General features: G+C 34.8%; 1 protein-coding gene across 1 annotated transcript in view; it reads right to left on the bottom strand.

Moving 5' to 3' along the window:
- VPS50 (VPS50 subunit of EARP/GARPII complex) overlaps positions 1–26,635 on the bottom strand; it is a 125,785-nt gene that overhangs the window by 68,827 nt on the left and 30,323 nt on the right. The window contains exons 11-13 of the mRNA XM_059396840.1: positions 19,764–19,806; positions 18,240–18,338; positions 16,739–16,879 (exon numbers count right to left, since the gene is read on the bottom strand). Coding sequence (XP_059252823.1) covers positions 16,739–16,879; positions 18,240–18,338; positions 19,764–19,806 — 283 coding nt within the window. The remainder of the gene's footprint in view (positions 1–16,738; positions 16,880–18,239; positions 18,339–19,763; positions 19,807–26,635) is intronic.

Below are 26,635 nucleotides of genomic sequence, written 5' to 3' on the forward strand. Positions count from 1 at the left end.
CAGACCAATATCACTGATGAATATGGATGCTAAGATTCTCAACAAGATCCTAGCAAACAGGACCCAACAGCACATTAAAAAGATTATCCACCATGACCAGGTGGGATTCATCCCTGGGCTACAAGGATTGTTCAACATTCGCAAATCAATCAATGTGATAGGACAAACTAAAAAGAGAAGAGAGAAGAACCACATGGTCCTCTCAATGATGCAGAAAAAGCATTTGACAAAACCCAGCATCCGTTCCTGATTAAAACACTTCAAAGTATAGGGATAGAGGGAACATTCCTGAACTTCATCAAATCTATCTATGAAAGACCCACAGCAAATATCATCCTCCATGGGAAAAAGCCTGCAGCCTTCCCGTTAAGATCAGGAACACGACAAGGATGCCCACTTTCACCACTCTTGTTCAACACAGTATTAGAAGTCCTAGCAACAGCAATCAGACAACAAAGAGAAATAAAAGGTATCGAAATTGGCCATGAAGAAGTCAAACTCTCTCTCTTCGCAGATGACATGATTCTTTATATGGAAAACCCAAAAGACTCCACCCCCAAACTACTAGAACTCACACAACAATTCAGCAACGTGGCAGGATACAAAGTCAATGTACAGAAGTCAGTGGCTTTCTTATACACTAACAATGAAAATACAGAAAGGGAAATTAGAGAATTAATTCCATTTACTATAGCACCAAGAACCATAAGATACCTGGGAATAAACCTAACCAAAGAGGTAAAGGGTCTGTACTCGAGGAACTACAGAACACTCATGCAAGAAACTGAAGAAGACACAAAAGATGGAAGACCATTCCATGCTCTTGGATTGGAAGAATAAACATTGTTAAAATGTCTGTACTGCCTAGGGCAATCTATATTTTTAATGCCATTCCGATCAAAATTCCACCGGTATTTTTCAAAGAGCTGGAGCAAATAATCCAAAAATTTGTATGGAATCAGAAGAGACCCCGAATCACTAAGGATATGTTGAAAAACAAAAATAAAACTGGGGGCATCATGTTACCTGATTTCAAGCTTTACTACAAAGCTGTGATCACCAAACAGCAAGGTACTGGCATAAAAACAGACACATAGACCAGTGGAATAGAGTAGAGAGCCCAGATAGTAGAGAGCCCTCAACTCTATGGTCAAATAATCTTTGACAAAACAGGAAAAAATATACAGTGGAAAAAAGACGGTCTCTTCAATAAATGGTGCTGGGAAAATTGGGCATCTATATGTAGAAGAATGAAACTTGACCATTCTCTTACACCGTACACAAAGATAAACTCAAAATGGATAAAAGACCTCAACATGAGACAGGAATCCATCAGAATCCTAGAGGAGAATATAGGCAGTAATCTCTTTGATATCAGCCACAGCAACTTCTTTCATGATATGTCTCCAAAGGCAAAGGAAACAAAAGCGAAAATGAACTTTTGGGACCTCATCAAAATCAAAAGCTTCTGCACAGCAAAGGAAACAGTCAACAAAACAAAGAGGCAACCCACGGAATGGGAGAAGATATTTGCAAATGACACTACAGACAAAAGGTTGATATCCAGGATCTATAAAGAACTCCTCAAATGCAACACACACAAAATAGACAAAAATATAAAAAAATGGGCAGAAGATATGAACAGATACTTCTACAGTGAAGACATACAAATGGCTATCAGACACATGAAAAAATGTTCATCATCCTAGCCATCAGAGAGATTCAAATTAAAACCACATTGAGATACCACCTTACACCAGTTAGAATGGCCAAAATCAACAAGACAGTAAACAACAGGTGTAGAAGAAGATGTGGAGAAAGGGGACCCTCTTACACTGTTGGTGGGAATGCAAGATGGTGCAGCCACTTTGGAGAACAGTGTGGAGATTCCTCAAGAAATTAAAAATAGAGCTTCCCTATGACCCTGCAATTGCACTCCTGGGTATTTACCCCAAGGATGCAGATGTCATGAAAAGAAGGGCCATCTGTACCCCAATGTTTATAGCAGCAATGGCCACGGTCGCCAAACTATGGAAAGAACCAAGATGCCCTTCAACGGACAAATGGATAAGGAAGATGTGGTCCATATACACTATGGAGTATTATGCCTCCATCAGAAAGGATGAATACCCAACTTTTGTAGCAACATGGACGGGACTGGAAGAGATTATGCTGAGTGAAATAAGTCAAGCAGAGAGAGTCAATTATCATATGGTTTCACTTATTTGTGGAGCATAACAAATAGCATGGAGGACATGGGGAGTTAGAGAGGAGAAGGGAGTTGAGGGAAACTGGAAGGGGAGATGAACCATGAGAGACTATGTACTCTGAAAAACAATCTGAGGGATTTGAAAGGGTGGGGGGTGGGAGGTTGGGGGAAACAGGTGGTGGGTATTGGAGAGGGCACGGATTGCATGGAGCACTGGATGTGGTGCAAAAACAATAAATACTGTTACGCTGAAAATAAATTTTAAAAATTAAAAAAAAATTCATCAAGCAATTAATAAAAACATAAACTTGTATGGCTCAGTTCACTTTTGTGCAAACATGTCAAATTTCTGAAATTCAACTAGGAAGTAGTGAAATAAAGGAGTTGTTAAGCTTTGAGCCAGACTACCTGTGTTGGGTTTATGCCAAGAATGGCAGTATGGTTCAATCCAACAAATCTATTAATATAACTCACCATATTAACAGTCTAACAAGAAAAACCAAATGATTATCCTAATAGATACTGGAATAAACCGTCTGACAAAATTCAACAGCTGTTCCTCATAATAACTCATAAAAAAAAACTAAAATGGATGGATATTTCTTTAAGATAAGGAAACTACAGCACACCTACTATGGTCCAGATCAGGAATAAGACAAGGCTGCTCACTATCCCCACCACTATTTAACAATGTTCTGAAAGTACTAGCCAATGCAATTAGACTGAAGAAAAGTGTAATAAGATGGGCTTCACAGGGACTAAGCCCCAATTCCTGTTTTCTGTAATTTTTCATTCCCTGACTCTGAGCGTCGCCTCATCCCTCTCCCTTTAAAACGTTCAGTCACCTCTGTACAAATGGAAGTTGAGCCTGGTTCACAGTGGATTCTTTGCCCTATTTCAACAGTATATTAGGGGTTGAAAATCTGTCCATAAAACTTTGATTTAGTATTTGGCTTTGTTTATCTTTGACACTCTATATATTCTGTTGTCAAAGCTGAGAGAAAGTACCATCATACATTGCTGGTGGGAATGAAAAATGATATAATCCTAAGGAAGGGAATTTGGCATTGTTTCACAAAACTACATCTATATGTTCCCTTTGACCCAGCAATCTTACTTCTAAGAATTTGTTTCAGGCATTGTTTGCCTGAAACAAGGCAAAAATATATATGCACAAGGTTATACATTGTGAAGGATTATTTGTAACTGCAAAATACTGGAATCTATCTAAATGTCCAACCAGGAGACTGGCTGAATAAACTACTGTCCATAAACCAAAAAAGTACTATACAACTATGAAAAATAATGCATGCATATTTAAATGATACATGCATATTTAAATTTTTTTTAACTAAAAAAAAGTTTCTCCTGGTAACTATCTTTTTGTTCTCTATAGTTAAGGTTCTGTTTTGGGGTCTGTCTCTTTTTTTTTTTCCCTTTGTTCATCCATTCTTTTCTAATAGTCCACATAAATTTTTTTCTCTGACAGACAGATTTCACTTAGCATTATATTCTCTACCTCCATCAAAGAGGGGAGGTGGGTGAGCAGATGAGTGAAATAGGTGAAGGGGATTAAGAGTACATTTATCTTGGGGGCGCCTGGGTGGCTCAGTCAGTTAAGCATCCGACTCTTGGTTTCGGCTCAGGTCATGAGATTGAACCTGCTTAAGACTCTCTCTCCCTATCCCCCTCCCTCCTCCTGCTCTCAATAAATAAATAAATAAATAAATAAAAGTACACTTATCTTAATGAGCACTAAGTATTGAATTGCTGAATCACTATATTGTACACCTGAAACTAATACCACCTTGTATGTTAATGATAATGGAATTAAAATTTTTAAAAAATTAACTTGATGATACACATATATGAGAAAGGGAAAAATTTTTAATTATATGTGTAACATATAAGTTATATACACAATACATATATAACATATGTATTTAAAATTATATATATATAAGAAAAAGAAAAAATTTAATGCATATATCTGATATCATGACAAAAATAAACAGAGGGAAAATAAACAAGAAAACACTGAAGTTAGTTACCTTTACCAGGTGGGGTTGGGGATGAAATGGAAGAATCATTAAGAGGAAGTGACACTTCTCTAAACTTACCACACTGGCTATAGGTACGTATCCACAGAAGAATTAGAATGACCATCCAGATGTACACATGGCTTGCAGAGATTAATATAAAATATTTCCCATACTTATGTCATAATTTTGGAGTAATTTTTTATGTTTACACTTCATGTTTACTTTTTAAATTACCACCTTTACAACCAACCAGTCTTGATTCCCTCTGCTCCCCCCTCCGCCTTGGTTTATTTTTATCTCATCATTATGTATCTTTTATAGCACATACATATAATAAAAACTTGATACTGATGCATGAGTTCAGGAAAAAGCTAAAAGCAGAGGGCAAAGAAAAGAAAAAAAAATCACAAAAAAGTTCTGGGCTGCAACTCAGCAATCATTCACCTGAATAAAGGTATTCTTCTATAACTCAATTATTTTCACCTTCATAAAATCAACTTTACATAAATTTATATTTATATTATGCAAATAAATTTAATCTAACTATATCCCAACATTCCTTTGGGTAGATAAAAGGAAGACATTGTTAATCTTATTTCTTCCCAAAGAAAAATTCTGACTATACAAATAACTGTGTTATAGTTCACCAATTAATTTTTATTATACTTGTCACAGTTTAACAAACCAGAAAATTGAATCTTAGAACTACTACTACCTTCTACTTTCCACTCAGCCACTGTCTAGCTACATTATTTGCTTATTTATTCGAGGAAAGGACATTCTTTCCTATGTTACCTCTTGATGATTTGCTCAAATTTAATGGGTTTGGATGAGATACACGAAGATGTATATGTAAATTCTTTTCCAAAAAAAAGTTGAAATTATTGAAATCATAGCAAGTTTTTTCTCACCGAACGGATCCAAGTGTAAATTATTCACACATCTAGCTACACCACTATACATGCCTAGAAGTCTTCCAAAAGAATACAAATTATATTATCTTCACAAATATGTTCATGTCTACAAACATAAGACTATGATGTACTGAGCACCGGATAACAAGATGACTCTTGCCTAAATTTATATTCTAAGATAGAAACAAATGTAGAGATTCATTGTACTAAATATATACACAATACATAGTTTGAAGAAAGGGGACAAGGTGGAATAGATTTAAAAAATAATACTGTTTTCAAAACATTTAAGCCCAGATGTACTAATTGCTGCATGTGAAGACCATGCTGTCAATAAGTTTAAAAGTGTCATTTCATTTTAAAACTGGAATCCAAAAACCACTTCCCTCTGTACCATGCAACCAACTGGTATGGACTCTCAAAGCTACAAATGCTTCTCATGCTTTTAACACCTTATTACTAAAATCATTCACAACTAGTGTTCTCTCATCGATTCATAAAAATCACCTCTAAACTTCAAGTAGAGAGTCTTATCACATGGACACGGGTGAATCATAACTATAACAAAGGAAATTTTTTAAAAAAGACAAATAAGCCAATAATTGCATAAGTTATCAAAAAATAAAAGAACAAGCAGAGAATCTGAGTTTCTGAATTAACAGCCCATGAAACTTGCCTCAGGCATCTATCCTTCTTCATACCAGCAGGGCATAATAGAGAGAAGTCTAGAGAAAGAGTTGGAAGCCCTGGATCCAGGCAGCACTAGTTCCACAACTTAGCGGTCACATGCTCTTACACAATAAACCACTGGGAACCAAAGTTTCACCTTTCATAAAACAGAGTTAGAGATTCCTGGATCTGCCTACCTCATCATTAGTTTAATCCACCCACCAATTACTAAACACCTAATGCTTCATCTCAGTTCAAGTCCCCATTTAGGGATGATTTGTTTAGGATAAGACCAGAAATACTAAGGCAGGTGAGTGCCATGCTCTAATCAAATCCAGTACCATGTTCATGTCACTTATCAATAATAGCAATGAAAGTCTTAAATTGATCCATTTTGAAAATATTCACAGTGAGACACCCCCAACGAACTAAAACAACATGTCTTTAAGTTCTGTTTTAATACCTAAGAATATACAGGAAATAGAAATTTAATGATCAAATATTTATCTGTGCTCTAGAGCTATTTTCCACTGTCATTTTTTAGCTAAAAACTAGTAGTGTCCATTTATTTAGCAAAAGTTGTGAGGTGAGTGGGAAAGAAAAAAAAGTATAGGATTTTAGAAATATCTCAAAAAACATGCAGAAAAGAATATTTTAAGTAATATAATTTTTTAAATATATAACCTCTATACAGATAACATCCATGTCTAGTAACTCTGAGGATTATAAAAAGTAACAAATATCCTAGGGGGCAGGATTTGGAGAATATTCACAAATCGGGATGTTATAATGTAAAAAGTCCAAAACAGCATTTCCACTCTGCTTCACTATTCAAATCAAAATAGGCTTCTTAATCAAATCTTAACACTTTCAAAAAACCCACAGATATGATATCCTATTTCTATGTTGGCAAAGAATAACACTTTGCACCCTCCACTTCTGCTGTTTAGCCACCTCAACCAACCTACCTGGTCAAAATAAAAAGGATGAAATCAGCTTAAGTAAAACTAGCAACATCTCAGCCTTAATTATAAACAATAAGTAAGAATCTAGAGGCCAGGGGCACCTGGATGGCTCAGTGGGTTAAAGCCTTTGCCTACAGCTCAGGTGATGATCTCAAGGTCCTGGGATTGAGCAAGGAGGCTGCTTCCTCCTCTCTCTCTGCCTGCCTCTCTGCCTACTTGTCATCTCTGTCAAATAAATAAATAAAATCTTAAAAAAAAAAAAAAAAGAATCTAGAGGCCATTTTCAAAGAACGTGAAACAGTTCTTTTCTAATCTGAAGCACACAACGAAAAAATATGTCATCTTTTAAAAGTTGCTTAAGTGCAGAGGTAAGTGGTACATATGAAAAAAAGGAGGACGACAGATTTAGCTTTTTAATACTTATTAATTTGCTTATACACTCATCAGAAACCTCTATTACCAAATACCTACAAAAATTTCAGTTAGATGATTTTTAAAATAGAACGTCAAAATAAAAATTCTTAAGGAGTATCCTTAAGGTATTTTTTGTTCTTGTTTCACTTTGATTTAGCACTCTAATCACATCCTGACAAACATAAAGGGAACAGATGTCTTGGCATCCTCACAGGGATCCAAAACTCCCAGCACTGCCATCCCCCATCCCCAACGTCATACACACACTGATAGATGGATTTCAAAAAAACAACAAAGAGTTAGCAGTATCTTCAGATGAATGCTGTTAGCTTTGTGCACTCTAGCACCAGAAGCTGGTGGAAGACTACTGCTTGTCTGGGAAAGGCTTCAGGAAATATGCTGCAGATCCAGTCGGCACTAGGCCCAGGAGCCAAAAACATCTCTAGGGAGGCTGAACTCTGGACCTAAATAAGTGTCTGGGCCAAGCTATTACAAGATCTTTCCAACCTCTAATTACTTCAATAAGGGCCAAGCTTGGACAAAATATGAACAGCTTCAGTACTTTACAGACATTGGAAGCCAGAGATGTGCACAGTATAGTGGAGTGGATAGCACACGTTTGGGTTTGGGACCCAACTTTGTGACTTACTTGGTTATGATGCTATAATATGGTTTCATTTATCTCAACACCCCTAGGGATAAAGCACATAACTTACATTCTCTCTGAAGCTTTAAACACTAGGACTCAGGGCAGCTTGGTGGCTTAGTTGGTTAGCATCTGCCTTTGGCTCAGGTCATGATCCCAGGGTCCTGGGATTGAGCCCCATCGGACTCCCTGCTCAGAAGGAAGCCTGCTTCTCCCTCTCCTCCCCACTCATGTTCTCTATCACCATTTCTGTCTCTCTCTCAAATAAGTGAATAAAGTCTTTTAAAATAAATAAAATTTTTAAAAAAACACTATGATTCTCCAAAGACAATAATACACATAAGCTATAGCAAAACTTTCCTTGTACCAAACTAGATCCATTCATGATTTAAAAACACAAGCATTTCATGGTTAAAAAAAAAAAAAAGTCACTCTCATTTCCCAGGCACTTTATCATTAATACTAAAATTACATATACCCACGAAATCGTATTTATCTGTAATAATATAAATGATGCTAACTTGGAACTAAGTGACTAGCACTTTGTGAAACTGCTTGTGAAGTGCTAAACTGTGAAACAGAAGGATCTCCTTTAAACCGCTGGAACTAAGTAAGTAACTAAGTAACTATCACCTTGGAACTAAGGAGCAAAATTCCTTGGGAAGTGCTAAACTGTGCAACAGAAGGGTCTCCTTTAACACATTCTTAGGTTTTTCCAAATTGCCATTAAATGGCCTGAATCAAATAGACAGCTTAATACTATAAAATAAGCAAAGCAGGTATAATAAGAACACATCATTTACTTTTCCCAAATTACAACTGAAAAAATGTTGTGAACCCCTAAACTGAGATTATCACCAAAAAGGGGGCAGTATTAAAATGTAAAAACCATCAAATTAAAAATAGGGTTTCTCCGGATGCCTGGGTGGTTCAGGCCTTTGGCTCAGGTCATGATCAGAGGGTCCTGGGATCAAGCCTCATGTCAGGCCTCAGGCCCGCTCTCTGCTCAGTGGAGAGCCTGCTTCTCCCTCTCCTTCTGCCCCTGCTCGTCCTCTCTCTCTCTCTCTCTCTCTCTCACTCTCCCTCTCTCTCTCTCAAGTAAATAAATAAATAACATATATATTTTAAAAATAGGGTTTCTTGACAGATCTCAAGAATGGCTTTCTACCGTAAGTTCTTTTTTGTTTCTGCTGGCAGTGCATGCCATGCTCTAAAAAAAGGTTGGTTCTTTAACATTTACTCCCAACCCTCCCCTACAACACATACACACACACACACACACACACACACACACACACACACACAGCCCAGCAATCTACATTACACTGACAGGGTCTTAGACATGGGCAGCCCAGGTGCCTTGCCACACCTGAGCCAGTTTCAAGTAACCAAGAAACCCTTCCATTTCCACCCAAAGAAGGAAGACTGGATACCCAGATAATTACAGCCCGAAGCATGCACTCCAGAGGCACTACTGAGTCCCAGAAAACACTGAAAACAACCAAATCTGCGCACTGAAAATCCAGTTAAACCAAGCCAGACAACCTATAATTCCTTTCACCTGCCCATGCTCTCCTCCTCTTTTGTCATTGCTCAGATTATTTCCTAACAACCCCCAGGACCCAGCCAACCCACTGCGCCTGTTGAAATCCAAGACCTTCAGAACTTGCAGGCTCCTCTTAACAATAAGATACAATTTTGCCTTCCTTAGATCCCTTAAAGAACTGTGTTGACCCCAATAACACTTTATGTTGTTTGAACTTTCACACTTGAACAATCATAATTAATGTGACACCTTACTGGGTTGTAAATTCTGTAAACCTTATCTATCCTTGTTGAGCTGAACCGATTACTTGATTAACAAATGCTGAGTGATGATAAGGGGACTGGTTTATGCTTAGCAAGTCAGACTATTAAGAAAATGGAGTCTTGTGTCCTATGCCAGCATCCATGAAAGGGTAAGGGGCAAGCTTGTCAGTTTCTAAGTAGGATAAATTTCAGACCCTTCATGGCTCTTGATAGTCCAAAGAGTAAATAACAGAGAAAACTGTTCCTTACCTATGTTTCGATCATTAAGTTTTGAATTTTAAAATATTACCAAAACCTAGGTTTTTTTTTAATCTTAAATATACAGAAATCAATATATATTCATATATATGAAAATACATGAGTGGTGGTGGTGGTACAAATATGTGATAATAAATCTGACAGCTTTATTGTTTGGAGTATTCTAAAACTGACCTGAGGAAGCAACTCAAGGAAATGTATAGTATTACTCTTCTAACTGAAAAGACTTCTCTCATTGAACAAATATTCAAATTTGTACCTTCCAATAAGAGAAAAGGTCTACTTACCTATCCAACAAATCAACCAAATTAACCCAACAATCAAATAAATGTCCCAATTTAATTTCCTTCACATCCTAAATATGCCTGAGTGAGAAACAATATAAATTATTCTTGATATGCTACCTTCTGGTATCTGACAATTAAGCTAATAAATACAAAATAATCAGCATTCATGTGTACAGGGAAAGGGATAAAAGCAGACATCGCTGATGAGGAGTATAAATTAAGACACAATTTCTAGAGGGCAATTTTGGAAAAATGAACCAAAAGCCCTATAAATGCAAAGTCTTCGACAATGCAATTTTATTTCTCATCACTTATGCTAAATAAAGACGTGTGCAAAGACTTAGCTTTAAGAATATTTACTGCAGTGTTGTTCATAATGACAAAAGCTAGAAATAAAATAAGTAACTAAGAATAGGAAGCTGGTTAATTAATCCACGGGATCTTATACTGAAATACTATAAAACTATTAAAAGTTATGTGGGTAGCATATTTACTGAAATGAAAAATTATAACATAGAAAGTGGGAAAAAATGTTATAAAACTGTGTGGACAGCATAATCCTACTTTTAAAAGCTATTTGCTTACATACACATTAAAAGAACCAGCTTTGCATGCATAAATACTAATTTTTATTTTCTTTTTGCTTATGTATATTTTTCCATAATTAGTGTTTTACTTGTATGATTTCAAATATGTATATTTTTAAGAGTAAACATGTTAATTAATGACTGCTTAATTTGTGCAACTACTTATATAATCCACATTCTAACTCCATAAAGACTCCAAATAATATAAGAACATACAAATACCAGACTAGTTTAAGTCAGAAAACAGTCAGCAAAAGGATAAAGAGGCAGTTAATTCTATAGAGAAGTAAAAATATGATTGTTTGATGAGAGATAGTATATTCTTCATAACAAAAAACTCTGAGAATTTAGGAATAGAAACATGCTTTTAACCAAAAAGAGGAATTTGTTTTTAGGTTTCTATATGAACATCAAAATAAACTATATCTTTTTTTTTTAAGATTTTATTTATTTATTTGACAGAGAGAGACAGAGATCACAAGTAGCAGAGAGGCAGAGAGAGAGAGGGGGAAGCAGGCTCCCCGCTAAGCAGAGAGCCCGATGCAGGGCTCAATCCCAGGACCCCGGGATCACAACCGGAGCCGAAGGCAGACGCCTAACCAACTGAGCCACCCAAGCACCCCAATAAACTATATCTTTAACAGAGATCTTACTAAAGAGATTTACTAACCCTCAAAAAAACTGACATTGAATTCAGCATCAAGAGATATTACTTATAAGAAAATTTTAAAGCTTAGAAGAATGGAATGTTAGGCCAGCAGTCAGTTTGTCTTTCTGTGATGTATGCACATAAAGCACCTGTAAAAGTACATGGCATAGGGGTGCCTGGGTGGCTCAGTCAGTTGAGTGTCCAAGTCTTTATTTCGGCTCAAGGTATGATCTCAGGGTTGTGAGATCGAGCCCCAGGTCAGGCTCCATGTTTGGCACAGAGTCTGCTTGAGATTCTCTCTCTCTGCCCCTCCATTCCACAGCCTCCCTACCTCCCCCTGCCCCGCTCTGCTTGCACTCTCTTAAATAAAAGCTTCTCAAAAAGAAGCACATGGCACACAAAAAGGGTACAATGTTGGTTTTCTTTCCCTCATACTTAAATTTAAACTGTGTCAACACCACACCAATTAGAGACAAAAAGGGCAATCCAATTTACACAAGAAACATTTACCAAACACTTCCCATGTGCCAGACTCTGAGAAAACACATACTGAAATGATATCAAGTTTTTTCAGGGCATCTGGGTGGCTCAGTCAGTTAAGCGGCTGTCTTCTGCTCAGATCATGATCCCAGGTGGAATCCAGCTCCCTGTGAATAGGGCTCCCTGTTCAGTGGGAGGCTTGCTTCTCCTTCTCCCATTCCCCCCTGTTTGTGTTCCCTCTCTCTCTGTCTCTCCCTTGTCAAATAAATAAATAAAATCTTTTTTTAAAAAAAGCTTTTTTCTTAAAAAAACTCCGCTTTTCACCAAAGTTACTACTACATCATGAAGTTCATTTCAAACACAGAACTCAAAACTCATTAAGCTCATTTGGAAATGAAAACCTGAAAAATGGTTGGGAAAATTTCAGCCAGCTTTAGTCAGCTCTATTATCATAAAATTAATCAATAACATTCTAATTAACATCTTAATATAAGCTTCCCCAGGAAATCCAACAGCCTGCGAAAGATAGTAAAAAAAAATTTTTTTTAATTGGTGCATACTTCATAAACTTTTAAATAACCTACAAAAAGTTCCTCTACAAGGTCACTAAATAAAGAGCATCCACTTGGTGTCTGTAAATCTCTCCATAGACTGATATCAATATGTAGGGAGGGGGACATTGATGTAAATGCAATCATGAACAAAGCTTACTTTTTTTAAGTAAATAAAATCACCACTAAGCCCCTTTACGTTGGCCCTTTCCAGAAATGAATGAGTTTTAATTCTCGTTTGAAGATTTTCCTAATTATCATTTACTTGAGCTTCAAAAAATTTGTACACATTTTTAAAAGAGCCTAAATTACTGATCTAACAACTGTACACCAATACCTTTAAGAAAAACAGGAAAACCAGACTGAAAAACTATAAAAAGAAAAACTGTGCTTCTAATTAAATCATTCAGAAAACATTGTTTAGTAAGGAAAGTAAAGTAATTACATTCAATTACAAAATAATTCCAAAAAGCTCAAAGCCAACTAATCTTTTAAACGCAGAAGCAATGGCTGACAGGACACAAATGGCAGAAATCTCCTAATGGGACAGGATGCTGCTGTCCTTAAGAACTCTGAAGTTCTTGATTTACCAGAGTAAACAGGAACAGAACGCTAATTTTGCCCCAGATTTCTTTGTAAAAGGATATCAAAAAACTTTAGTTCAATTTCATTCTAGTCCACTTAGTAATAGATGGGTATGAGTGGTTTAAAATAATACTATGAACAAGGGCAAGATTGCTTCATTTCCAATCTCCTTCCATTTAAAGGAAACAAATTGTTCCCATTTACAGGAACTCCATCCCTCTCTCAGCTCTGATGAGTATACTATTTCATGTATTTCATTTTTTTTAATGTTATATTTAAGCTCTATCTATGATTAAGGACTTCCTTCAAAATATTGCTATTATATAGAGAAAACCAACTTCCCAAATGCCTAAACTCTTTTCTCATTTCTAAAATCTACCAGTCAACACCTTATACGCATCTCCTAAGGGCTCTTGCTTCTTTCTTATCTGACATTCCATTGCCACATGTACTCTCCCAATAACGCATCCTCCATAAGTATTCTCAGTTACTTTTAACCAGAGCTGAAATGATTCCCAATTGTCACACACTGAAAAATCAAGAACTTTACATTCTTTTAATAAAAGGCTCCTTCACAACTCATCATCCTCACCTGAGCTGTGCCATACCAGATCCTTTGTATGTGTTCTCACCAGGAAAACATGTTTAATTTCCTTTCATCAGTTTATTTATTAAATTTCTAAGGGCTGCTTCCATTTTCCTCTCCTGAAATAATCATCTTCCTTTATAGAACTCAGTTACTGAAAGATTACATCTTTTCAACAAACTAACTAATAAATAAACAAATCTGATGAGAAATATTTCTTCCTAATCTTCCCTGGTTTAAACATCCCAACGAGGATTCAATATTATAAAACAAATTAAAACTTAAGTTAGGTTTCAAAGAGATATCCACATCCCCGTCTGCCTATGGCAGCACTGACTTAAATACTTCTAAGAAGCCTGGGGTAATTTCTGAACTTCTTTAATTTTATTGAGAATTATGCAGAGAAAACAGGCCATCCTAAAACACATCATATTCTTCACCTCACTGTTCAGCTCTCCTAAGTCTGTTCTTTCAACATAAAGAGCCCACCATACCTAATTCTGTTAAATCTTTTCCTCAAAAGAAATTCCTCCACGAAGTCATTGTCAACATTTGCTACTCTTCTCACCTCTTCAAAACTCCACCAACGAATGTTTTAGCACACCTTGAATATAAACCAGAAGTGTCCAAGTGCATTCGATGAAAAATAACATACGTTCTGGCTGTTCTGGGGCGGGGGGTGTTCTAGGACTCAGCTCTAGTATACTAATAAATCACTTGTTTCCTTAATTTAATTATATATAGCTCACTACTATCACACATAGATGGATAATTTTATAAAGAATTACCAGATGTTTCTTGGAGTCATTTTAACAAGCATTAACTCAAAATAAAATCAATAAAGATAAACCCTTTGTTATCTGACCATTTAAATATACATACAGCTACTTCAGTAGTCAGCTTTAAGAAAAACAGTGAAAGAAATTAAAAAAAAAAAACCGTGGTAAACACTTTAAGCAGGAATTTTTGTTCATAAACATTTGTAATTACAACTTCCAACTCTGTATTACATAAATGTACAGAGGACTTTCTCAAGAAACAGGAGCACGAATATGTCTTTGACTTTTAAAAACACATAAAAGTTTAATGGTAATAAAGTACACTACCCACACACACAAACACACACCAGATTTAACCAAAGAAGATTGAAAGACAAAAGTCATTTGTTTAAAATGTTTGTTTCAATTATTAAAAGTCATTTTCTGCTTAACAGAGAAATCATTAACTTGTAATAAACTGCTTTACTTTTTTTTATTTCTATTTTTTTTAAAAAATAGAGAGAGAGAGAGAGCGAGTGAGGGAACACAAGCAGGGGGAGTGGGAGAGGGAGAAACAGGTTTCCCACTAAGCAGCGAGCCTGATGCGGAGCTTGATCCCAGGACCCCAGGATCATGACCTGAGCAGAAGGCAGCTGCCTAACTGACTGAGCCACTCAGGCGACCCTTGCTTTACCATTTAACAAAACCATCTCTTCATGACAGCAACACTAACTAAATAAAAAAATGAAATTGATTGCTTATATATTTAATTTAAAATATATACTATCAACCTAATTTCTTAGGTTGATATAAATAAGATATGTATATATATAAAAGAAGAATAACATTTCAAAATCATTGAAATTTAACAAATGATGGCTATACTTAAAACTGGATATTCAAAAATGGAATTATAAAACTATATCCCACTTTAAGTTAATAATCATTAAATTTGTGAAAGAGTCCTCGTGATATATGAAATGATTTTTAAAAGACATTTTTTAGCTATATTAACAACCATCCACTGCCATTATTAACTTAATCCTTCATCTATCATATATAATCACATCCTCCTGAATATTTACTGTAACTCAAGTAAGATCTTAGATTCTCTAGATCCCAATGAACATAAAACCTACACTTTTGACAAACTCACTAAAGAATGAAGAGTAGCTTAATTTTATACTAATTCTTGGACATAATTACAGTAGAAAATAGGTATCTACTTTCCAGAACTATTATTTTCTGAGTTGATGTTACAAAAGATTCAAGAATGCGTCCAGTGAGAGACACAAAACATTCTTGAACTAGAATTAAAGAGACCAAGGTTAACAATGACCACCACATTGTCAAATCAAGTGATCAATTCTGTAATAATCACCATATGCAGACTCTCAGAAGCAAGTGACATAGGTTTACAGTCAATTCTTCTTGAAATACTTCCTTCTGTAGGCTGTTCCACCATTTCCTAGTCTTCCCCTCCCCCACTAGCTGCTTTCTTTCTCTGACCCTCTCCTAGTCTCTCCTCCTTACCTAATCCCTGAATGTCACAAGGCCCAAGTGCCCCATGGCTCCTTTATTTACACTCCTTTCCCCAGTCTTCTTATCAAGGTTTTAAGTACAATTAGATTCTGATGACTCTATCACTTCAGTTCTCATCTCCCTAAGTTCTTTTATCCAACTGCCTCCACAAGTCCCCATGAACATTCATAGTTATCAAACAGAATTCACAACCCTCCAATACAAATCTGTCTTCTTTGTAAACACAAATGACACCACTCACTGTTCTCCCAGTTGTTCATCATTCTCTTTTCCTCACACCCTACATCAATCCAACAATAGGACCAATTCTAGAACAGAGCCCAACTCAGTTCACTTTTCACCTGTGGTTATATTTCCTACAGACCTCTGTTTCTTTAAGAATGAAAAGAAATTGGTTACAGATCCTGACAGAAACAGCATTTATACACATGGAAAGACTGATGGGAAGTGTATACAGGAAACCAGGTAAGATGATTGCTTAGCAGTACCTTAGATGCAATCACAGTAGAGAATTAAGAGCCCAAAAGAAAAGGATAAAAGAAGCTATGACAGAGTAAAGAGTCCATTTAGAAGCAACTGCACTCCATCAATCTGTACCATCTCATCACTTGTGTGACTGAATCTTCCATTATGAGAAAAAGAACAATATGGGAGGAAAAAAAGACTTTTGGCAAAGACACTTCTTTTTATTTCAGTAGCATCCTCAAATAATACATACTATGAAAAATGGAATATGAATTTAAAACTAAAAGAGAGGCAATATGATCAGAATTAAATTACTACATACGGTACAGAGATCCTTATATTGCAGCTTTTGGAATTTTGTATCTGTGTTTCCTGAACATAGCTCCACATAACCAAGAACAACTTGAAACACAGTATTATGAATGGCTTGAGTGAAGTGCATGTGAAGTTGATCCATTGCTGTCTGTGGAAAGAAAAATATATATATAATTTCATATTATTAAAATAAATGTATTTCAAAGGATTTGAAAAACATAGGAAAAAAATCTTTATAGATTATAGATGCTATAGATATAACACAAAGATCACTATTATTCATCATGAACACTGTTCTGTTGCTTTGTATTTATGATTGGTATCCATCCTGCTCTTTTTTAGACATGTCATATATAATCACACCTTTGGATCCCCTCTGCCAGCATTCCCTTACATTGTTCAGGATGCTTCTCAATAGTTACCTTCTCAGAGAAACCTTTCCTGACTATCCTGCACAAATTGGGACCTTCCATGTCTCTATCCATTTACCCTGATATGTTATTTTTTTATGGGACTTGTTACAACCCAACACCCTGTCCACTTATTTCTTTAATGTTTGCTTCCCTTACTATAAGATAAAATAGATGAGGGCCCATATCAAGGTGCCTGGGGCAATGCACACGTTAGGGGCTACTAAATATTTAAGGAGTAAAATAATTAGTCTAATAAGGGTAATTAGAAGTTATAATTGTATCTTCAAAGGTCTTTAAACATGTCCAAAATTACCAAGTGTCTATCATCTTGTAATTTCTCCTTGGTAGCTTAAGACATACAAATTAATTAAGTACAGTAAACAATCAAATTTCTTTATTCAGACTTTAAAATGTAAACAGAGTTTCAATGGTTTGGTAAATTCTTAGATCTCCATCTAAGACAGGAGACCATTAAAGGGAAGAAAACATTTACATCTATCACTTTTAGCTGTTTTATAGATAAATGCACATGCAGAAGGTACAATTAACTTTTCAAACAATGACCCTTGTTGCAAATTTTTCAAGGAATTCCTTGAGCATTAAAAGAATGTAAAACCAAGGAAGTAGTGACATCATTCAGAGAGCAAGAGAATCCTTTGAAAAATCTGATAAATGAAATGGAGTTGTTTTCAGATAAACATACTTCACAAAAGTTTACATACCACTTTGAGGGAAACAGGCTGGCCCATCTCAGAACCATGAAGCTCCACATTAAGAAATTCTCAGGATCAGGAGCTAAAGTAAAAGACTACACATCCCTTCCAACTGAATTATCTTATCATAACACTTTTAAAGAAAAACTACACAAAAGTGTGCAAACACTAAGCCTGACAAACACTTTCATAGCTCAAAACAAATTTCTGTCATGTTTTAATCACACTCCATACACAGAACCTATATTCATATGGCATAAAAATTTACTTTGTTAAATGAAACTTTTTAAGGACACTATATAAGTAATATTCAGACTTGAGCACTCCTAGAGATCAACAGATTCTTGATTAAGAAAAAAGCAAACATTCTTTCAAAACTAACCTGTGTTTTTCCAAGAAGTCGATAAGCCTGCTGAACCTTGGTGTAATGGTTAATGTCAAAATTCTTGCAGATTTTGGAAAGAGCAACATCCAACTGTTCCTATGGAATTAAAACAAGAGGCAAGAGGCAGTTAAGGAATTCTGTTTTCAAGGCAATGATTAGAAAGTATTAAGACTAATTTTTCATTATTAATTAATATCTAAAGACACTATGACACTAAATTTAATAGTCAAAACCAAATTTAAATAAAAAATACAAATAGATTGTAATTCTCATGTATTACCAACTGTAACCAAGTTTACTAAGATGCCATTAATATATGAGTAATCTAAAAACCCATGCCTAGTGCTTCAAGGGACACAAAACAAGTATAATAGTTACTAAAATAATTTTATTTATTTTTACTTTTTTCCTCAAGGATCTGCTAAAATCTTACAATTACACAAACTGAATTTGTAGAACTATTTAAAAATAATAAGTCCTTCTATAATCACTGAAAAACTAATTCTCAACAAAACTACATTGACCTTAAAAGAACATACCTCAAGTTATGTACTTTTATATATAATTGCACCAACTTTGTCTAAGGATTTCTATTTCAGTGATTTTGTTTCAAAATAATGATTGTCTACCTAAGTACCAAATAATATTGTACATTGAGAGTAAAGAAATATTGAGCTTTCAAAAGTTAAGTCCTCAATATTCAAGAGATTATTTACTTACAGGATGTTCAAAGCATTATCTTTATGTTTATCAAATAAATTACCATTCTTACAATTACAATTTCATTTATGATGAAAACCTACTGTCACAAAAGTTGTTTGAAAGTCCAGCCTCAATTTTTATAATTACTCTCATCAGGAAAACGAAAAAATAAAATACCAGAAATTAACAAATAATTCTTATTACATTTATTAAAATGAATACCCTGCTTTGCAAAGATTGCCAAGGAAAGAGATGAACTCTAAATAAATGTAAGAGGAAAGGCAAGACTTCCTGCTCATTATGACGTATCTTTTCCTTTCCATTTCTATATTTTTGATGAACTGTATAAAATATTGTAAGGGTTTGGAATTTAGGAGGGTTCATCAGCCAATAATTATTCTTATATAAATTAACTCACTGAAATAAAAAAGTTAATAATAAGGTAATTAATAAATGGTAAATATTTTGGTTATAATTTACATGAAAACATATCTATGACTAACAGTTTTGGGATCTTTCTGGATATGGTATCTTCAGATACAAAATATTTTCAGATCCCATAAAGATAACGATAAAACCAATAATAAATAGTAAATATAATAAGTAATGAAACTCAATAATAAAGCCAAAAGTATTATTGAGTTTACAAGTAGATTAACATTAACTCAACCATGCACAGATATCGCAAATAAAAAAACAAAGTGTTGTGATCTAGAGCGCCAGTAATCCACACAAAAATCAAAACACAAGATGTAGATGAACTATTCTCTTTTCTCTGAAAAGAGAAAACCACTTAACTTACGATGTAATCCTTCTTACCTCAATTTGTTCTAAAGTATCTTGAAGCTTTGAATTCAATTCACTGTTAAATAAAACAGTTAGATGTGACCATCTTTAAAAGAGATAAACTAAGTGCTCAATAAATAAATACTAGCTAAATAAATAATTCATAAATTCACAGATGAATAGTATGAGCAGTAAGATATGCTGATTCTACAGACAGTGCAATAAAGCCAGAAAAATAAAAAGTAGAGAAAAATAAGAGTCTTAACTAGCAACAACAGAACTGTACAGGTAGAACCTCCTAAAGAGTTGATAGATAAAAACTAAGAGTTCAAGAATTCAAAATTAATAACAAGTTTTAAAGGTTAAAAAGTATAGTATAGATAAAAAGTAAAATTTTAAAAGTGAAATCAATTTCTATGTACTAGGAACAAACAATTAGACAATGAAAATTTTTAAAATATCATTTCAAAAAACCAAATACCTAGGAAAAAATCCAATAAAAAATAGGCAAATATAAAACTGAGCTAAAATACAGAAGACTGAAATACATAAAGATATATACTGTGGAAACAAACTATAACCTACAATATCATTAAGATATCAGTTCTCCCAAAAATGATTTTCTAGAATAAATGAAATTTTAATTAAAATTCCAGCAGGTTTTTCTTTCTTTTTCTTTCTTTGGGTGTATGAAAACTGTAAAGCTGCTTCTAAAATTTATGTGGAAACTCAAATGATTAAGAATAGGCAGGAATATCTTGAAGAACAGTGTTGGAGGAGATACACTAAAATAGGTAAAGGTTATAAAGTCACAGCAATAAGACAGCATGGTTCAATCAGAAGAATTCATAAATTGATCAAGAGAACAAGAATAAAAATAAAGGGCAAAGGCTTGAACAGATACTTGACAAAGGAGATAGCTGACTGGCCAATTAACATACAATAGGCACCCCAAGTAGGCATTTAGAAAACGCAACTGAAACTACAGTAAGACAACATAACAAACAACCAGAATGGCTAAAAATATTTTTTACAAATTAAAAAAAATGACATCAACAAATGTTGGCAAGGATGCAGAACAAATGGAACACTGAATTCAATATTGGAGGAAGGGGAAACTGATACAATCTCTTTGAAAGGCTGTAACATCTACTGAAACTCAACATCCATTTACTCTGTATTCCAGGAGTCCTAGACACATATCTTACAGAAATACATACACAAACTTTGCAGCGCTACTTGTAACAGGCAAAACTTAAAGCAACACAACTGTCTATGAATAATTAAATGGATAAAGTATGATATATTTAGATGATGAAATACTACAGCAATGAAAATGTATCACTGGAGATTACTCTAGTAAAAACTGAGAGTGAACACAACTATGGACTTTGACAATCAATAATATAGGTTTGATATCTTATCAGAAAAATTAAGGTCTCTAACCAGGATTTATGCCTGAAAAATAGCCACAGCCACAGACATAGGTTAAGGGAATACTTGTAGGCAAGCCTGAGCTTCTCCTTTAAAAAAAAAAAAAAAAAAAAAGATTCTGGGACAATTTCTGTTCAAAGAATAATGAATGAATGAATGAATGAATGAATGAAAATGAGACTTAAAGGCCCCAAAATAATACACCAAAAGTGAATGTCATGATAAGTACCTTGGCACTTAGAATTTAAAAAGTTCCTCAGCTCCCCCACATTCCCCCCAAATCAGTATCTTCTCCTGCAGTTGTTCTTTCTCCCACATTCTCTCTCTTTTGATTCCTGTCATCCCCACCCATTCAATCTAAGCTGGAAATCTCTAGGTCATCTTTAATTCTTCCCTCTCTTCATGTGGTATCTGATAAGTGAATCCTATTTCTACCATTTCAGTATTTCTCATATTTGCCTATGCTTCTCCTTTCTCAATTGTGTAAACTAACTCTAGCATTATCACCTTTTGCGGGAATTATCTTAATGGTTTCCTAATAAATCTCTGCACATAATACCCACACCCACCCTTCAATCCATCATCCATTTATTTGACAAACACCATCAACCTACTATATACCAAACATTGTACAACATCCTCCAAAAAGCTCTCAGGGATAGGTCTGAGCAGGGGTCTCAATATTCCATTTGACCTGGCAGACACAGTTTTTCCTCTAGCTTATACATGAAAGGCTTCAGGCAAGGCCTGATCAGTCCTGTGGGGGCCTGACCATTTTCTGCTATCTCACATCTGCCAGCTTTGTGTAAGTTACCTGCATGGTCCCTACAGAAATCTGAGTTTGCAGCTCCTTAATTAAAGCAGAAATAAATTCACATTAATCCACTACTTTACAGCATTTGGTGCCTCCCCCAATAAACCAAAGATTAAGCCCCAAATTAGTATGGCATGTAAGATTCTTAACAGTGACATGAAAAATGAACTTGCCCTTCACTTTTCAGTGCCTACATTTTAGTCATGTGGACTATGGGCAATTCCCCTAAGAATTCCAGACCTTAACACCCCTGTTCTTATACATAACGTTAATAAGAACTAGAACATACTTTCTCTTCTTCCCACTCACAAATGCCTATCTGTCTTTTCAGGTCCATCCCAATGTCATCTTTTCTGGGAAGACTTCCCCTGTTGACTGTTCATTCAGTTTTTCGATGCTCTATTTCCAGCTTCCTACTTGATAGAAGGGAGTACCTGTGACTGTCTCCCAAGCAGAGATTGTGGCTTATTCTCCAGGATTCCCCAGGACTAACTAAACTGCCTGATTCACTGCTCAATCAAATTTATGATTCAAACAAAAAGGGTAAAATTTCCCCCATCACATTCCTTTAGCCCCTGTTTTCTACCTCAACAAATAAAACGACAGAGACAGAAAAAGAGAGCATGTTCTAGAAAAGAAAGAACGGCACTGAACTCTCGATCTACAGGAAAAGAGAAATAAGCAGAAATAAGCAGTTCCACTCCTCTATCACAGAGGGCTCAGAAGTTCACCTAAGGCTGAAGACACAGATACAGAGGCAAGAATACCTGGAACAGTAACTAGGTTAGAACTGGTAACTATATTCTTAAGGTAGTATCTTGAGTTTGGTGGAAAAAGAAATATATCTAGGCTCATTCACAGTTGAGAGTAATGATTTCCTCAACTCCTCAACTGGAAAAAATGGGCTTAAGTATTAATAAAATTATCATAAGTCTGGATGGTTTCACTGCTTCTATTATTTATGGTTAAAATGACTCTATATCCTCCTATGTATTAAGAGTTAAAGAAAACATAGTAACATAAATAGTATATACAGTATTTTTTTTAAGATTTTATTTATCTGACAGAGAGAGCACAAGCAGCGGGATCAGTAGAAGGAAAGGGAGAAGAAAGCTCCCAGCCAAGCAGGGAGTCCAATGTGGGCTCACCCCAGGACCCTGGGGTCATGACCTAAGCCGAGGGCAGATGCTTAACCATCTGAGGCACCCAGGGGCCCCAACAGTATGTATATTTTAAATATAAAATCTGTAAATCAAACATTTTGACTTTAAAATGCTTTCAAGGGGTGCCTGGGTGGCTTAGTCAGTTAAGCACCAACTCTTGATTTTGGCTCAGGTCATGACCTCAGGGTTTTAAGGTCAAGTCCTGTGTCAGATCCCATGCTGAGCATGGAGCTTACTGAAGATTCTCTTTAAAAAAAAAATGCTTTCAAAATCTACAACTGCATTTTGACAATTTACTACTAATTGAAAATACATATTTTAAAATTATGTGATTAAGGAGTGTATATATTAAGTGTACAACCTTCAAGGAAAGCTTTAGCCATCATTTAGAAACATGAATTCAAGTCATTTTAGTCAATTAATCGAAGTATGCTAAAAGGATATACTCATAAACATTTGGATAAATAAAAGCTACATTATGGTAAAAAAAAAAAAAAATTACCAGTTCTAAGATGGAAGGCTAAAAGCTAATAAAGGTTATCTGCAAGCTGAATAGAATGAAGCAAACAATTTGGGGGGGCATTTTTACCATCACTACAGAAGATATTAAATATAAGATATCCAAAAATAACTAATATTATTCTTTTAAATAGCTGATCTAGGACATATGCACTCATAAAATGAATCCTGGAAAGGCTGCATATAAATCAGAATTTTGTACCAATTTGGCCATACAGAAAAGCAACACGGTACAGAAGTAATTACCATCTTAATGATCTTTACCTGGTCTGTTATTAATGAGTCATATGATGTAAGTTTCTTAATATTCCTGGGCACTAGTTTCCTATACAAAAGTGTCCTAGATCCAAAGGGTTGCTTCCCACTCTAAAGTTTCAAGATCCCATTACATGCTAAACATCAGTTACCCAATTACTACATCTTTGTATATGATTTAGTAGAATGCCAAAACTTACAAAATTAGCTTAAGTAAAATTTATACTTGCAAGTTTATATGGTATGTCCTTTGCCCCTGGATATTCCGGGTATTTAGATCAGAGATCTGTTCCAGTGGCAGAGAGTTTAACATTCTTCAGAGAAAACCTGACTTTCAAACACTGTGAAGCTAAACCCCAATGGTGAGATACTATGAAATGTCCACATGGTCCTTCAAACTATGTTCAGACTGGAAAAGAACTCCTGAAATCACTCTGAATCTACCCAGATCTCTGTCCTCACTCTGTTCAAAAATCAGAGTCCACTACTAAGAACACTACAGATGTTCAAAACATCTCCAAACTTTATGAATTCAATTCTAGAGCAGAGATCAGGCCCAGGAACCAAATCTAGACAATAGCCTATGTTTCTAAATAAAATTTCAATGGAACACAGCCACATGAATTACTTATATATTGTCTACAGCTGCTTTCAGACCACAAGGGCAGAGCTGAACAGTTGCAAGTGACACCTGATGGCCCACAAAGCTTAAAATATTTATTATCTGGCTCTTTAAAAACAAAGTCTGCCTACCCTGTGCTAAAGCTGAGCAGACCTTTCAGTTGGTCAACTGATCAAAGTTAAAACTAGAATATATCGATATGTGTGTGCATGTCTGTTCACAGGTCTATTGAATGTTTTAAGTGCAATTGTATAACCACACTTCATTTATCCATTCCTGATTTAGACCCCAAATCTTCTCATTTGAGTGGAGCTTTAACTTCTTGGTTTTATAGGAGCCAAATCACACACAAATTGTTTATAGTATCAAGTTTCAGTTTCTCTGTGATAAGGTAGGAACTTAAAGACAAATGCAAAACAATTCAAATGCCAAATCACATTTAGTCACCTATATCCCCCAATTTTTATGAGTTGTCTCATCTACTTTCAAAAACCTGTTTCATTTCATTATTTTATTTACTTAAACAACATAAATTTGGTAACAAATATAACTGGTAGAAAGAGGTTTAGGGAAAAAAAGTACAATTAACTCAGCTACTAGAGTAGAGGAATAAAAATCGGCCTCCTAGCCATGAACTTCCACTGTTACTACATTATCAGACAGTATAGTGTAATAGTGGTTAAGAGCAACAAACTCTGCGTTCCAGGGACTGAAGTTTAAATCCTGATTCTCCCACTTATTTTACAAAGCATCAATTTCCCCATCTATAAAATCGAGAAAATAATAATAGCTCTGTAGAATATTTTGTCAATACCAAATAAGAAAAGGCAAGGGAAATGATTAGTACAGTGCTTGACACATAGAAAAGTCCAAAAGTGTTAAAATATTTTTATTTTTTATTAACATTATTTTTATATTTATATTTTATATTTTATAAATACATAAACACATTATATATAACATGATATATATGTTATATATAAATATATAAATTTATATATAATAAACATAATTTATATCATATTTATATTTTTATTAACATTTAAAAATGTTATCACAACCATCGTCACTAGCACCACCATCATGATTCAATTTTTAAAAGCTAAAAAATAAAGCATTAGTGAAAAAAACCTTATTAAAATCCAAGTTAGAATTACTGTACAGTTGATGCTGTCAAAGCTAACACTGCCTAGCTTCTATTCACACTCTTATACATGTCAATATTTCTGTTTCTGTAGGGGTATAAGAAGCAAGCCATTCACAGCATGAACATTTCTGATGGTCTTTTGTTTACGTACTCTGTGTTCTTAACTGGCCTATTATCTCACTGTCCTGCCTGTTAACTGCCTGTTATAATAAGCTCCTAGAGAACAAATACATTTCAAAAGCTCTTAGTAGAACAAGTAACACAGCATCTCATGCAGATAAGGATTAAATAATACCTCATTCTTGTCTCACCATCTAGGAGTAAAGAATCTAACACAGATGACTTTCCTATACAACTGGTGAAATTTCAGAACACCAAATAAAGAGAAAAATCCTCAAAGTTCCTAAAAAAAAAAAAAAAGAAAGAAAGAAAGAAAAGGCACTCTTCATGAGGAAAACATCTGACCCTGTCCGACAACTGAGCAATGCATTCCATTTTCTAAGGAAAAAATGGTTTTTCTTTCAATCATGCATATGGACTAAATTAACATCATTTCAAAGTCTGAAAATTGATTTCCCACATATTCCATATCAAAAAAAAAAATTCTCAAAGGGATAACTGTAACAAAACTCTAACAAAACAAGACAAAGGGATATAGGAAACATAGAAATGATAGTAATTGAAAGAGGTAAAAAAATGTTCAACAAATAACAAAAACACCAAACACCAATGGATTTTGATTTTCTGTACAGACAAAAGATTGCTTTTTTTTTTATAAGTCCATTCACTCTACTTAGTCCTGCAGATAATATTTATATAATCATGATACAATAAATACAATTTCTATTATGTTAATTTTTCTGGAAGTAAACTACTGAGAAAACACAGAAGATTTAATTATAGCTGCAAAAATAATATAAATGTTATAAATTTGACCAAGTAAAAATAAGA

This window comes from Mustela nigripes, chromosome 4, assembly GCF_022355385.1.
Source record: "Mustela nigripes isolate SB6536 chromosome 4, MUSNIG.SB6536, whole genome shotgun sequence".
NCBI lineage: Eukaryota > Metazoa > Chordata > Mammalia > Carnivora > Mustelidae > Mustela > Mustela nigripes.